Below are 15616 nucleotides of genomic sequence, written 5' to 3'. Positions count from 1 at the left end.
GAGATTGTCAGACCGAAATAATGTAGACATTTGGTTTAAAAGTTTGGGAGTTGGAATTGAGTCTTCTGCCTAAAGTTAGGAACCTGAGTGAAAGGATGGGCTACAAGTTTGGGTGTGGGTGTGTGTATGTGCACCCCTAAGAATTCAGAACTGTAACCTCTCAGAGTTTTAGAGTTCAAACGCATACTACTTTGGGTTCTGTCGATTGCAAGCTGAGGAAAAGTGATCACAGTTTGGAAGTGCTTAGGAATCTGCAGAAGGAAACTTGAATCCTCTCTGGCAGGTTGGTCTCTCAACTGAATCCTCATAGGATTCCCGTAGGTAAATGCAAACCACACATGAGCTCACAATCCAAAATTACCAAACACCCAACAAATATTATTACTCAGACTTCTTGGGGTTTCACTATACACAGGGAAAGCACAAAAGACCGGAAATTAGATGAGGAAGTTAGGCCCTGTCAGCAACCTTTCCTTTGCTCTCTTCAAAGTTAAGAATAGTTGTTAAGTAGCAGGTACATTGAAAGTCTCCATTCTCCTATAACATGAAGTGTGTTCCTAAAAATATCACAGTATTATGGAATTTTGGTCCCATGAAAATAACAGGACTAATGCGAGAAAGTGGTTCAGAGTAGAACATTTAAAACTCTGGAGTCTAGGGGCTGGCCCAGTGGCATAGCAGTTAAGTTCATGCAGTTAAGTTCAGTGGCGTGGGGTTTGCTGGTTCGGATCCTAGGCCTGGACCTATGCACTGCTTATTAAGCCATGCTGTGGCAGACATCCCACATATAAAGTAGAGGAAGATGGACACGGATGTTAGCTCAGGGCCAGTCTTCCTCAGCAAAAAGAGGAGGATTGGCAGCAAATGTTAGCTCAGGGCTAATCTTCCTCAAAAAAAATAAATAAGTAAAATAAAACTGCGGAGTCTAATAAAACAATCCACTTTTAAAAATTAATAATAAACTCAAAAATTCTGCCATTTCAAGCGTCTTAAATTCTTAATTAAAATTATATTACAGTAACTATAACACTTTACTTTGATTTTTAAAAAATAAACACCTAGTTTCCTGGTGGATATGAGTATGATGTAGCACTGTGGCTTTGAGTTACAGAGACGGGACGGAAGGAAGGACATTCTTAGGACGAAGTGTCACGACAACAGAGGTGGCTGGCTGTGACTCATCGTCTTGTTATTCCTTCTGCACCAGCTTAAAATAGAAATCCAGCTTTTGTTGTTTTGCCAGGTTCCTCTTTTCATAACAAAAAGAGCTATTTGTGTGGTTCCCAATAGGACCGAATGCCATGAAAGCCCTCTTCCGCTGCCCTCAGCATCATCGCCTTTTCTCCCATCCATGGCACATGCTTCTAACCCCGTTAAGCAAATGATGGCTCCTGTGAGTTCTAGTCTCTTTTATTCTGGTTCTTCAGTGTGGTCTCTGATGGAGCTCGCTGTCGGTTCCTTTACTCCTGTTGCTCTCTCAGACGGTATCCCATCTTCTCAAGCTTCTCCTCTACAAGCTTAAGGCTTTCCTCCTTCATTTAGTTCCTGGATTCTTAGAACCAGGGCACACATTCATGTTGAGGATGCTACAGTAAATGCTTTCATATAGAAAAGTACACAAGCTCAGGAGCGCCATATAGACTTACATCTCACAAGGGTAAATGGAAGTGAGAAAGCAGATGAGGTGTGTGTGGGTTTTGTGCATTCCTCCCACGTCACTACTGGCATCTGGGCAACATCTTCACATTCACCTGATGTTACTCAGTGGCACCAAATATAATCACCTCACACTTTTGAATGGTTAATGTTATGCTGTGTGAATTTTACCACAACCACAAAAACTAAAATACATATATCACATTCTCCTTTACCTTGTGAAAAAAATCACATTGTGAGCCAACACGATTTCACAGTTTAGTGATTTTATTGCCCAGTTTACCTATCACATATGAACAAATTCACATGCTACATTCCATTTGTACAACAAAAGAAATTGCACATGTCATACTCAAATTTTCAGGAAGCCTTCTTAGAAATTTAGTTTGGGACACCAAGCTGGAAAATGGGATCTTGAACCACAGTGCAAGTAAATTTACTTGGAGGCTGGGGTTCCGGAATAGAATAGGGTATAGATGGTGTCCAATAATTTACTGTTATTAACCGTAAGCTCAACCTATGACTCTAATAAGATCCCCATGATACACCAAGGGTCACAACCCACTCTTGGCAGTTGGGATTGTTAGCATATTAATTACTAAAGAAACATTTATATGGACGGTTGAGAGACCAGAAGTGAGAGGCAAGGAAGTTTAGAATAATCAGGAATGCTCTCTTTACCTTTTCCTTTATAGGAATGCACACTCAATGATTCCAGAAATAGTGACTGAGTAACAAGCACTGACTACGTGTCAGCTTGACCAAGTATGACGATGTATTTGAGAGGCTTAGAGTCCAGTGCAGAAGAAAGAGATGCAAATGCAGTTCAGTCAGTTAACTGCCAGTGGTGCAGACAATGAAAGATAATATCTGTGTCCCTAACTCCCAGGGAACTATCCAGCTGGGATTACTTCAGGGTTGGATCCAGGAATCCGGGTCATGCCAGCCCTGCACACAGATGAGCACAAATTCTCACCAAGGGAAGCAAGAGAGTGCCTGTCAGCAGAACTTAGAGTTCCCTCCAGAAACAGTTCTTTGTCTTCCCCACATGGGGACACATGAACAACGGAGACCGCATAGTTCCTGACAATAGAGCAGGGACACCATAATTTTTAGACTAAAACACTTCAGAGCTGGTGTTTCTAATCAGCCATAAGCAACTCTCAACAGAGCACTCAGAGGAATGTCTGACTTGAGTCAAAACATACCCCCACATATCTAATTGAGGTATAGGATTGTTAGAAATAAGCTAATTCATAGTTCTCAAAGTGTGGTCCATGGACCAGCAGCATAAGTACCATTTGGGAACACCACGTGTTAGAAATGCAAGGACCCTGTTCCAGACCTACTAATGGAGAAACCCAGGGGTGCGGCCCAGAAACCTGGTTTTTAAGACCTCCAGGCAACTCTGATACTCAATAAAGTTTAATACTACTGAACTAATTTAGATTAGAGGGCAAGTGCCTAATGTTGTTAATGGAATAGTTATCTTAAGCAGTTCTGTTGGAGTTTGCCTGGACAACAGAAGTGGCGATGCCAAGAAAACGTCTTTGGTGTAGAGGAAGTTACAGGAGGTACTCCTCACACAGCTCATGCCAGAAGGACATTGAGACACTAGACACAATTTAAGAAGAAAGGGGGCCAAAACAGAAGTCCCCTGTTTTTGTCCCACTTCTCATGTCCTAAGATGAGCATCTGTCTAACATGAGCTTGTACAGCTTAGCCTATAACCAACTGCTGTGAGAGAGTGAAGAGATAGGAAAGATAAGGAGGAGAAATGTGAAGTTGCGGTGACGGAGACAGCAGGGGACCATGAGGGGAGAGCCAGGCCTGGTGTCCTGCACCTCATGCAGCATGTTGACCTCACTTACGACTTTAAATGAAATGTCTAGTGAGCCAGGGTCGCTATCATCTGGGAAGAGGAAGTGCTACAAAAGACCCTGGGTTATGTGAGACCCCATAAAGGGGACGTGCCCTTTGAGGTCATGGGCAACTTCCTTGCCTTTTTGAGGTCACAGGCAACTTTCCAGGGGAGGTGCATTTACTGGTGATCTGTCTGATGAATAAGTGTTACCTAGGGTGTGTGCAGGTGTGTAGACAGAGCAGGGAGGGATAGCAAGCATTTAGGCAGGAGACAAGTGAGAAGCAATGGGTGCATGGAAGGAACAGGAAGGGGACCCGGGGGAAGGAGTGCTGAAAGTGAAGGGGAGGGTAGAAAGGGGGGAGGTGGAAAGGTGGTGGGGCCACATCATGCAGGCTTGTGGAGGGTGGGGAAGTTTGCATTTTATCCTGTGAGCCCTGGGTCTCTCTGCAGACAGCATGGCTGCAGTGGCACTGTAGGCCCAAGGGCAGTGCAAGCTGTTGCCCAACTGCTCTTCGAGGCAACATGGGTTCTGGCCCTCTGGAGGGTGAAGTGGAGAGGGCTGACGTGTCCCTGTGCTCATGGCATTCCTTTGGGTGGCCCACGTGCTGATCTTGGCACAAGGGTTTGGCTCACTCGCAGACAGCCCATCCAGCTTCAAGGCTTGGAATAATCATTTCATGACTTCAACTTAGCCTGTCTGGATCGTACTTTGAAATGCTCTCTTGCCATCCTATAGGCGAGCTGCTCCCTGCCCCCAGGGGAAGACTAGTGGGTGGGGGGGAATTGAAGCAACAGGAAGACTTCTTCCTCATTCCTGCTGAATATAGCCAGACACCCAACCAATGAGGCCAGACTGGAGGTGCCAAAATCCTGCTTACCTGAACATGGTGGCATTTTTCCAGAAGCTCAGGTGCCCAATTTACAGTGTGTCAGCATGGAATCTGGATTACAAAATACTCTGCCTCTGATTAAATAAATTGTGTATTTTGGCGTTGTCTTCTGGGTGCCCCTTGGGACACTGCTGGATGTAGAATTCAATAAATAGTCAGGAAGTTACATTGAACAGTAACCCACAGGTGGGTTGGTCTGAGTCGTGGCTCCCTGGGAGCTGCACTTCCAAGCTGACATGGTGTGCCTGCACATGTGTGGTGGAACACATTGCTGCTGACCCCTTGAGACCCCTGGCCACAGTCTGAATGCCAGCCTCTTGTCTGACTCATTTTATGAAGCTCTGGCTTCTAGGCTGCTCCATCTGGCAATTGCCCTAGGTAATCATTTAGTACACACAGGAGATTAAGTGAAACATTTGTTAAAGATGTAACAAAGGCAAGAGACAGAGACAAGAAGAAAGGGAAAGGAGAATAATAATAATAGTACGCACCGTCTATTGAGCATCCACTCTACAGGAGATGTTTTGCAAACATCATTGCTCATCATGACTCGATTCCTGTAAGGTTAATGTTATTGCTTCCATTTAACAGATGAGGACGGTGGAGCTCAGGTTGGTTCAGAAACCTGTCAAATCCCCACAGTCAGAAAAAGGCAGATCTGGGGTTCACATCTGAAAATTATACTACGGCTTCCATGCAGCGAGAGAGGAAGCTGGTAGCATGTGAAGACAAAAGCCTAGTGGCTCTGCACCAAACCTGTGTATGCCTAGGGTACTCACCATACACGCACTCTTGTCAACATCTGTCTGTGTTCCCAAATATCCTGCTCCCCCTCTCACTCCCCTCCCTAAACCTGCCCTAAGAGAAGAGATGCATTCCATATCACTGTCCCAAGCTTTTCATCCCTCTCTCCCTCCAGTTTCCAGGCATTTCCCACTTTAAAATCACCACTGCCTCTGGGGTGATGGGAAGTCAGCGTTGGGCAGTGATTGCCTTCCCAGAGATTCCCTGAAGGAATTCGGAGCCAGTGTTGAGTGGGTGAGCAGAATCATGGCTCCATGCTTTCCAAAGACCTTCAGCAGGCTTCCCACAGTGGCCAGGAAGTGTAGGCAGATGAAATGATAGTTTGAAACCCTGGAGGCCTTAGCCTCTGACTCTTAATGAATTGAATACTGTCCGTTTAGATGACTGGAGTCTCAGTCCCCTAGCTGATGTAAACAGAGCCAGAAGTCAGTAGCCTGTCTCAGCATACAGATGACGTTACAGATAATGGTGGGCAGCAGCAGTGCGATCAGAGCCCAAATGAGGCACTAGGATAATCATCAAATCAAAGGAGATATGTGCTTAGTACGGAGAAGTGAGGAAGAAATTGATGCCAGGTAGGTAGCCTGGCCCACAGCCAGGAGAGCTGTCCAATTGGAAGATTAAGGAACTGGTCCTGTGGGCGATGCCTGAGCACCCATCCACAAAGTGGTCCAGGCCAGCCCTGATGCTAAGACATCAAAAGACATGTAATGAGCTTTGTATTTATCAGAATCCTATAAGGGAAAGGACTGTATGTAAGGGACCCAAAATTCTGATAATAAGCGTGGGGTGAGAGGAGGGAGCCCCCAAGGGACATGGTGGAGTCACAGTAGATAATGGCCAAACTGCCTTGTAAATGACTCCAATTAACTGCAAAAGCTTTCCTTTCAAGAATGGAGTGTGCAAGTTGGGGACGAAAGTGAAGAGAGGCTGCTTACTACCACCTGGCTGTCCTCCTTCCCTGTCTTTCTCCCAAGTGTCACTCATCCTCTCATCGCTTAGAAGGGGCTCCCGATTGCTTGCCTGCCCAGAGTGTCCACGTGTCTCTCTTCAGCACCGATGATGGGGTAGTTGCAGAGTACGGTCTTATAATACTGCTGTGGAAATCTTTGTACCACTTAAGTATCAGGGCCCTAAAGTAAATCCCTGGTTACTCCTCTGTGCTGCCCTCTGTTGGGGCTTGGTCTGCCTAACTATCACACCCCCTGTTGGGAATTGGTCTTCCTGACCATCACACCCTCCCTCCCTGGGTACCACTTGGGGCCAGTGACAGTTAACAGGACTGCCAATAGCTTGAGTGTGGTCCATAACTGAGTCATCTCTGCAGCACCATCTTAACTTCTGTTGTGTACAGTTCTTTGTTAAATGTGTAGATGTTTAGATGGGGGAATGATTAGGTGCATGAATAACTGGATGAATAAATGAGTGAATGAATATGTAACATAGCTACCTGGGGTAAGAGATGAAACTATTACCTGTGGAACATTTGCCCCTGTACAAAACTAAAACAGACACAGTTGAGAATGGAACCCTCAGCCTGGATCATGCTCTAACTAACTGAGCTTTTCTGCCCAGAAAAACACATCATGGCATTGATCAAGCCTGCCTTACGTGGGCCCGTTACTTTGGTAACTATGGCCACACTACCAGGGCATCTCTTGAGAGCAGACCTCCTGGAAAGCAGGTGGCTGGAGATTTCCACTGACTCGTTCTTTTTTTTCTTTTCAGATTATCAAGGAGGTCCCTCCACCCCCTGCTGAGGAAAGTGAGGTAAGTGACCAGAGCAGAGTTCAGCCAGGTGGACAAAGTGGGAGGGTAGGACAGAAAGCTGCTTGGGCTGGCCCAAAACTCAGGCCCCTGCAAAGCAGAGCTAAGTCAGGTCCAGGCTCCCACTGCCTATGAAGCAGCCGGGAGGGAGGCCTTTGGTTCTTTCCTAACTGAGGATGAACAGGAACCAAACTAAACTGGCAGCTATGGACAGAATGGTTTTGGGAAGTTTTCTCCTGGCAAAAGTAAAATTTGAGATGCAAACATACACCTGTTTATCAGTACAATTATTTGGAGCCCCAAGGGACTGATTTTTCCTCCAAAATAGACATGTTAGGATTCTCTCCTCCCTGTGGAGACTTATGCTTTATGTGTGTAGATCAGGGCAAATTAGCCACATTCTCCAAATAATAAATGATTCTAGGAATAGCCTGATGCTGAATATTCCATTTTTCTTTAATTTAAAATAATATTACCCAAAGATTTGCCAGGCAGCAATGAAAATATACTGGAGGGGGATATGCTAATATGGTGGCCTTGCTCTCAAATCCTCAAAATTTAAAAGAAGAAAAAATATCTTAGACTCCACCACAAAATGGCCAGTAAGCACTTCTGGTGCAAGTGTGGTCTGGGGTAGAATATAGTGGAGGCGTTCAGGGCCAACAGTGACGAGGAGCATCCCTGGGCAGGAGTGCCTGGCCAGTGGCTTTCCTGATCCTCTGATCACTCCCAAGATGGCTGGCCTCCCTGGATGCAAGGCTCGCCAATTTAGAAGGCAGGGTGCAGGTCTGAAAACTTAGTGGGACCAAAAGACATATTGATGAGGTTTCAAGTTCATTTTTCTCAATCCCTAAGGTCTGTTGTGTGCAAACCAAGCACCACCCCCTCACCATTCCTCTTCCCAATGCCTTTGTCAGGTTTCCTCCATACAGAAAGAACAATGATTAAATTTAAAATTCATGTGGCTCTTATATCCTGAACCATATGCCTGTAAGCCAAGGGATTTAATAGCTGCAATCAATTAAAGCACATCTTGTTGGAATGCTAACTTTCTGCCCAGAAATCAAGGGAGGAAATTACATTGCTGTGCAAAGAGAAGGGAGGGGAAAAAAAACCTCTTTACATCCACAAAATCCTTTTCTCAATCCTTCGAGAGAAAGCAGCGTGGCTAGTTCCACAGTTTCAGTTTGGCTGTGTTTCTCTTGCGTGCAGCTGTCTCATACTCCTGAAGAAAAACAGGGCAAGAAGCTCTCTTGATGAGGTTGCTGTTTGCCCTGAGGTGAAGAATGTTCCCTCCCCTCATTATGTTCAATTAGAGGAGTTGTTGCCCTTTCTTCTGGTGCTGGCTCTGCATTTGCCTTTGGAAGGTGACGTGGCAGCCACCATGGCCAAGGGGACTTAGGTACAAGACTGTGGGGTGTGGTTCACCCCAGAGCCCAACAACGAACATGGGGCTCCTCACACAGAACAAGCTCAGTAAGTATTTGTAGAATGAAGTACTACACCCAACAACACAATTTTGGAGGGAAACAAAAGCCCAAACCAGAAAATCAGCAAGAAAAGATAGCTAAAAACCAAAGAGAAGTAGTTGAGTTTTTCCAGTTTCATCTAATATTCTTCTAGAAGTTGTACTTTCACCTGAAGAAGACAGCTCTGACTTCTGAAACAGAATGACAACCTTGGGTACTTGAGATCCAAAGGTTGTGTTAGGTGGAAAGGAGCTTCTGGGCTGGTGGGGACAGGCTCTAGGCTGTGCTGAGTACCTTAGCATGTGCCTTGGCTCGGAAAGTTCCTTGGCCCTGTAAGTTAAGAAGCCCTAATCTCCTTCCTGATGTTTTTGGCAGGAAAAAATAAAGAAATCCCACGGAAAGAGATAACGTAACTTAGTCCATACAAAGTATTTTACACAATGCCCTGAAAACCACAGTCTGAATCTAGACAACCTTCTCCACTCCAGCTCCCTGTGTTCAAATCCTGCCCCCTCCTTCAAGCACAGCTCATGTGCTACTATCTCCACAAAATGCACTATAATTCCTACCGTCAGACCGAATTTCTCGTGTCTCCCTTCTCTGCATTCCCAGGGTTTTTGATTGACTCTTCTTTCTGCACCAAAGTTTAAGACCATTAGCTACTTGAAGGTCAGGATCTACAGCTAGTTGATCTTTGATTTATCCCCAAAGAGCTTAACACAGTGTCTAACTCTCAATTAATAGCTATATGAAGTCAAACACTGCCTGCCATATATACAAGCAAGTTAAGTATTAATTACCCAAACTTTCATCAGTTCTATAAGCATCATATCCTAAGGGAGGTACATCTACTATTTAAATAACAAAACTTAGAGAATGAACACAACCTTATCATGAGCTCTCAGTGACCCTCTTTAGTAGGGAATATCAAAAGGCATAATATAAAAAGGCATAACTTTTTGAGATTCCATACAACCCACAGTGATACCTCTGTCTAAAGAGAGGAAAAAGAAAAATTACTTGAAATTTTTAGATTTCAACGAAAGCAAGGAAGCGCAATTTTAGCAACTAAGAGGGGCATTTCCTGGGTTAGGAGTCTTCTCTGATTGGTAGCAGAGTGAGGATTCCTCATTCAGTCTCTAGTTATTCCAAATAATTGGCAGTTTATGGGGGAATCCAATAATCGAGTACATTATCTGATGGCTTCATTCTAAATGTAATCACCTTCCAGGGATTTTCTAAGTTGAGAGGGAGGGAAGCATATTAAAGGCCTTGATCCTGGGTGGGCATACAATTAACAATAAGCACCCGGTTTTGAATGATGAATTCAGTTCCAGGTTTATTATCACCCTCACTGATCCTAACAATTTCTCTGTGGCAAGAATTTTTTAGATGGGAAAAATCATACAACTTGTCTAGGACCAGACAAGTCGAACTCCCTAATAGCCGCAGGCCTGGTAGCCCTCACAGCTCTGCCCACACGGACAGCCAGGGTAGCCTGGTACTCTGCAGGGGTGAAGGACCACGCTTCTCTCCAACGGACATCAAACCACACTCTCATACACACTCACACATACACGCTCTCACACACACATACGCTCCAAACAGAAGTCCTAGGACAGGCCTAGAATTCAGTATTTTATATTTCAATAGTTAAAAAAAGGAATGTTGCTTCTGAAAAAATAAACACACTATTCTTTATTGAGAATACAGGACAATCGTTGTATTGTCCTTAATCATTGTGTGTCTGTGCACAGATGTGATGGTGCCATGACATGTTCAATGCAACTCAGAATGAGGAAATCTTAAGTCAATTGGAATTTTTTGTATTTACAAACATAAATGTTGCTGGAATCTTCTGACTTGCCAATTCATTCCTAGGAATTCATCTCCAAGATTGACATGAGGGTGACCCTTCTGGCGTATCCCCAAACACTTCAAATGAGCAAGTACAGCCAGTTTTACTTTCCTGCTCTCCAGAGCCTCCTGGGCCTGGGAGTTTCTGTGGCCTTCGGCCTTTATGTCATGTCATCACCCTCACAAAACTTACTCCTCTGGAAATGTAAATGATCTTGTTGACAGCTGCATTCCCTTTATTTTGCTTAAAATATAACACTGTGCTGGCAAGCAGTGGGGGCTCAACTACAGTTGCCTGAGTGAGTGAATGAAGGAATGGAAAAATAAATGACCCTCATTTGGAGCTATATAAAACTTATCCTAAGGGTTTAAGATGTGTTACAGCTCAATGAAATCTAAAATGAATTCAAAGGCTAATTTAAAACTGTCTCCTTGGGCTTGATTCTGTTTCTGCTATGTTCTCCTGTCCGTAGATAGTTCTCACTGGTTCCCACAGTGAAGTGGAGGTTGTATTTTGGTCAAACTGGACATCTGGTTCTTCTGGCAAATGGAAATCAGAGAAGCAGGAATGTTAAAGAAGTTGGGGATTGAGTCTGAGAGGGGCACCATACGCACAACTCTAAGGGGTGCTATTCACACGAAGTCTGTGGAGTTGTCCAGTGCACAGTGTACACAGAGGAGTGAGGCAGCCCTAGGATCAGGGGTCTCACCCCTTCCACTCACTGGTTTGCTTAATAACTAACTAATAGTTAAATATTTGTTGAGTGAGTGAAGGTCAATACAAGGAGCTGTGGGGAACACAAGAAGGCAGCATTGAATTCTCCAGGAAATCAGGGAATTCTTCACAGAATAGGTTACAATCCACTGATACCTTAAAAGGCAGGTAGAAGAAGTGGGGAAAGGGTGTTTCAAGCAAATGGAACCGCGAATGTTGAAGTGTGGAGCTGTCCAAAAGTCTGGCATGATTGGAAAGATGGAAGAGTTCGGTGTCTGAAGACAGCACAGGACTGATCCAATTATGGGCTAAACAAATGTGTGCATCAGACTGCCTATTCTACAGCCATCTCCCCCTAGAACAGGACTGCTGCCAGGGGCACGCCCAGATCTGCCTCAGGACAAGCCGGTCAGAATGGGCCTCTACCATCTGAGTAATGTGCTGCCATTTGTGTTACCCAAACATAAGCCAACTGGACATCTGGCCATCACATCCTTTAAGATTTAAACAACTTCCCTTGAAGGAAACCAGCATCCCTCCCTAATCTCTGCGGTTTCTCCAGGCACCACTGACTCCTACTTCTTGCTGCTTCTGCGATATCTCCTCTTCTTCATTTACTAGACATCATCTAGCAAACCTAACTCCTACACTCCCCAAAGGCACCACGAGCACAAGGCTGTCTGAGTAGGGACTTTTACTGAAAGTTTAAAAGTATGGGAGTGGTTACAACACAGTGCAGCCAGCAAATAACTTCCGACAGAATATTAAACAGCCTCTTCTTTACCATTTCTGCTACTGGGAGGTTATCTCTACCATCTGCTCAGGTGGGCCCTGGCAGTTGGCTGGTAGCCATCTTCCACTCTTTTCTGCGCATCTTCTGCTGACTGCCTACAAGCCCCAATTCCTACTGCTTTGCTCACACAAAGCAGTTCAGTCTATCTACCCCATCCTCCAATAATCATAGCGGATTTCTACACTGGTGGATTTTACTCTCCCTGCTACATCCTTGAAGGGCAGTGTGAGGGGAACTTCCCAAGAGCCCTTATATTTAATTAGATGTACAGATTCACCTAAGGTGCTGTCAGTTTTCTTAGTGGACTTGCTGGGGACTGAGATTTTACTCCATCAATTTTTGGCCAAATGAAAAGACACATCAAAGATTCCCTTCTCTTCTGCAGATTGCAAAACTCTCCCCGTCTCTAGAATGTGTAAACAGAGCCATGGTAACTGCAAGGAAATTCTGACTCTCCCCTTGGTGAAACCCTGGGCCTTTGTGTCGCTTTTTGCTGTTGTTGTTTGAGTTTGGCAGGCAAGCTTAGGTCAGGGGATTAAATGGCAGGCTTGGCGGATCAGGAGCATGTGGAGCAGATTTAAGTCCCGGCATTTCCTGTTGTGGGACGCTGGCCCCTGCACATGCGCAGTAGTCTGGCCGGGCCTCCTTACCCAGGCACAGCCCAGAAACAGAGGCCCGGCCGAGTCCTGGGCAGGAGGGAAGAGGTGAGAGGGAGGGCAGCTCCGTGTGCAAGTATGGGGGGAAATACCAGGACAAGGCATCAGCAAACCAGAACAGAACGTCAGCGGTGCTGGTCTCTTCATCTCTCTAGATGTGACTCTCCTCTTCTTTGCAATGAAAAAGCTGTTAGATGCTCTCTATTGTTTGTGCTCCTGTCATTTAAAAAATTAGGAGACTCATGAGACCATTTCAGTCCCCTGTTGAATAAAGCACCTTTATTCATGGCGTTTCTTATGTTCTTGGTGCTGTTAGGTTCAGTTTTGGATGAAATAATTTCAGTGATGTCCTTTGAAAACTACGCTAGACTCAGGCTCTTTGAAGCCAGATTTCATATATGACACAGCCAAACTCTGGTGGTAACGTTTAACGTCTATGTAAGATGCCTCAGCTTCCTGGTTTGACATCATAAGTCCTCTGAAATTATATCATAAGGTAAAATACTGTGAACTGTAGTATTTTCTTATTTGGGTTCTTTTTTCTTTATTTATTATTTTGCCACATTTTGTAGTCGTAAATCTTCAAAATTAGCAGCTACAAGGGGTGAGAAGTAGAAAACTAGTATTTACTTGATACCATCAAATGACTGGAAAAGCAAAATGCAAAGGGACAAAACCCAAAACTTTGCCAACACTGAGAAGCAATCAAATGAGAACGAGGCTGTCTGGGCTCAAATCCAGCTCTGCCACGTACAGTCTGGGTGACCTAAGTCTCTTAACCTCTCTGTTCCTTCTCTCTAAAATGGGCAGAATAGCACCACCTACCTCACTGGCTGGCTGTGGGATTGCAGGGTTAAGACAAGCACTTGGAAGAGTGACTGGCACATACATGGGAAAGGCTACAGAAATCCAACTGTGGTTATCACAAATTCACTACGTGTTCATTCACCACCTACTGTGCATCAGGCTCTGTGCAAGACTTAGAATACAAGGGTCAACAGAAGCCACTTTGCCTTCGGGGCTCACGGTACCGTGGTGAAGGACAGATCTGTTCTAAAAAGAGAAAGAGAGACTGACCCAAGTGTCAGCTGCCAGAATGTTGCAAGTCCTCTGGCCTGCTGTGATCACTGTCCTTTCAGATACATTAAATTTTTTAAAAAGAAGCCTGCCCATCCCAAGCACAGCAGGTCAACCAGGGAGTCTTACTGTGTTACTGTGTTACTGTTTCTGCTTTGTGACCTCCGGCTCTGACTTCCCTTCTGCCAACCACTTGCTCTTGCTTTGTTGCTTGCCTCCTGCATGGATGCCCCTTTGCACTCAGTGGTGGCCCCCACAGGACTCCACTCCAAGTTCTTGACTCCCCAGATGACCCCAACACAAGGCTGTGGGAAGCAGGCTTGTTCTGAGCAATTTTGTCCTCTGGGGCTCGTTCCTCTGCTTTGCAGACCCCTTTTTCAGCTTCCTTTCTCTACCCAGGAGGGAAATCACGCCACCACCCTGTAGCCCATCATGACTATAGAGGGTGATATTTTCTCCCCACAGCAGGAATAATTCAGTGCCAAGATGAGGAGCAGTTTTGCTAATCATCCTTCCCTTTTCCACCCATAAAGTTACGAGTTCCTCGTTTTCTCCCTTCATCTTAAAAAATATACTAAGTGCTAACTTCCTGCCAGTGAACTAAGTCGCAGACACTGAGTCAACTGCTTTATTTGAATCATCTCATTTCATTTCATTGTAAAGTGAACAGATAATTCTTGAGCACCTACCATGTGTAGGTGCCAATCTAAAAGCTGAGAATACAATGGTAAACATGACAAATAAAGAGAAGCTTCCTTGGAACTTCCATTCCAGCGTGGAGAGAAAGACAATAAATAAATATCAAGCCATGATAAGAGCCATAACTAAAAATAAAACAGATTGATGGGATGAAGAGACTGAGGCTACTCCAGAAGGATGTCCAGGGAAGGCCCCTCCAAGGAGTGATAAGGACGATCCAACCATGAGAAGACTGGGGAAAAGGCATTCCTGGACAAGGGGACAGCTTGTGCACAGGCCTTGAGTCAGGAATGTGCTCAGAATATCTGAGAGACAGAGAGAGGGCAAGCAAGTGGGAGTGCAGGGAGGAAGGGAGCATGAGCAGGAAAAGGCTGGAGAGGGGAGGGAGGGCTCAAGCCCACAGGACAGAGTTGGGGTTGGGATATTCTGCCGCTTTGTGGAGAATGGGTTGCAGGCAAGTAAGAGGGCAGCAGAGAGGCCAGTTAGGAGGCCGCTGCAGGATCCAGAGGAAAGCTAATGGGGGCTTGGGAGCAAGATGGTGGTATGGTGATGGGGGTAGGGGTGCAGGTGGAGAAGTCACAAATTTGGAATCTTTTAGAAGTAGAGTCAACAGAACTTGCTGGCAAATTGGGATGGGGTGGGGGAGGGGCAGTAGGGGAGAGAACAAATTCAACAGTGACTCCCAGGCAGTAAGAAAGACTATGGGAGGAGCAGGTTTGAGTTGGGGAAGTCAGGACTTCTCTTTGATGTGGTATTGTTGAGATGTTTATTAGTCCCCCAAGAGGAGACATCAGTGTCAACAGTCAGAGTTCAGAGGAGTCAGGGATGAAGATAAAAATTCACAAGTCACCAGTGTGTGGGTGGGATTAGAGGAGATACCCTATAGGAGCAGAGATGCAGAAGACAACAGGTCTTAGTATCACAGCCACAAACTGACCAGTTATTACTGCTTTCACTCCCACTTCATGAAGAAGAAAACTAAGCTTACATAGGTTAAGTGACTTGCCCAAGGCCCCAGTAAGTGGAGCCCTGGGATTTAACCCAGGCAGTCTGTTCCTGTCCACCTTGCCATAGTGGGCACACCATACAGCAATGGTGCTTTCCTTCCTTTATGTATCACAATCTCTCTGCAGGAAGAAGATGATGATGGTCTGCCTAAGAAAAAGTGGCCTACAGTAGATGCCTCTTATTATGGTGGGCGAGGCGTTGGAGGCATTAAAAGGATGGAGGTAAGAGTACAACTTAATGTATTTATATCTGTGCTGACTACTCAGTGATGGAAAACCCAAGCAAAGCGGTTAAAACTCATACTTGAGGTCTAGCGGGGATGTGAATTGTGAGGCATCAGATGGAGAGATAGCAAGTACAG

At 45.2% G+C, this 15616-nt stretch overlaps 1 protein-coding gene across 2 annotated transcripts in view; it reads left to right on the top strand.

The window, feature by feature from the left end:
• Window positions 1-15616, top strand: part of ANTXR1 (ANTXR cell adhesion molecule 1) — a 219151-nt gene that overhangs the window by 141187 nt on the left and 62348 nt on the right. For both annotated transcript variants that reach the window (XM_070572461.1, XM_070572462.1), the window contains exons 14-15: window positions 6943-6984; window positions 15381-15476. In XM_070572461.1, coding sequence (XP_070428562.1) covers window positions 6943-6984; window positions 15381-15476 — 138 coding nt within the window. The remainder of the gene's footprint in view (window positions 1-6942; window positions 6985-15380; window positions 15477-15616) is intronic.

This window comes from Equus przewalskii, chromosome 14, assembly GCF_037783145.1.
Source record: "Equus przewalskii isolate Varuska chromosome 14, EquPr2, whole genome shotgun sequence".
Classification (NCBI taxonomy): Eukaryota; Metazoa; Chordata; class Mammalia; order Perissodactyla; family Equidae; genus Equus; species Equus przewalskii.
This window is presented reverse-complemented; position numbering and strand designations above follow the sequence as displayed.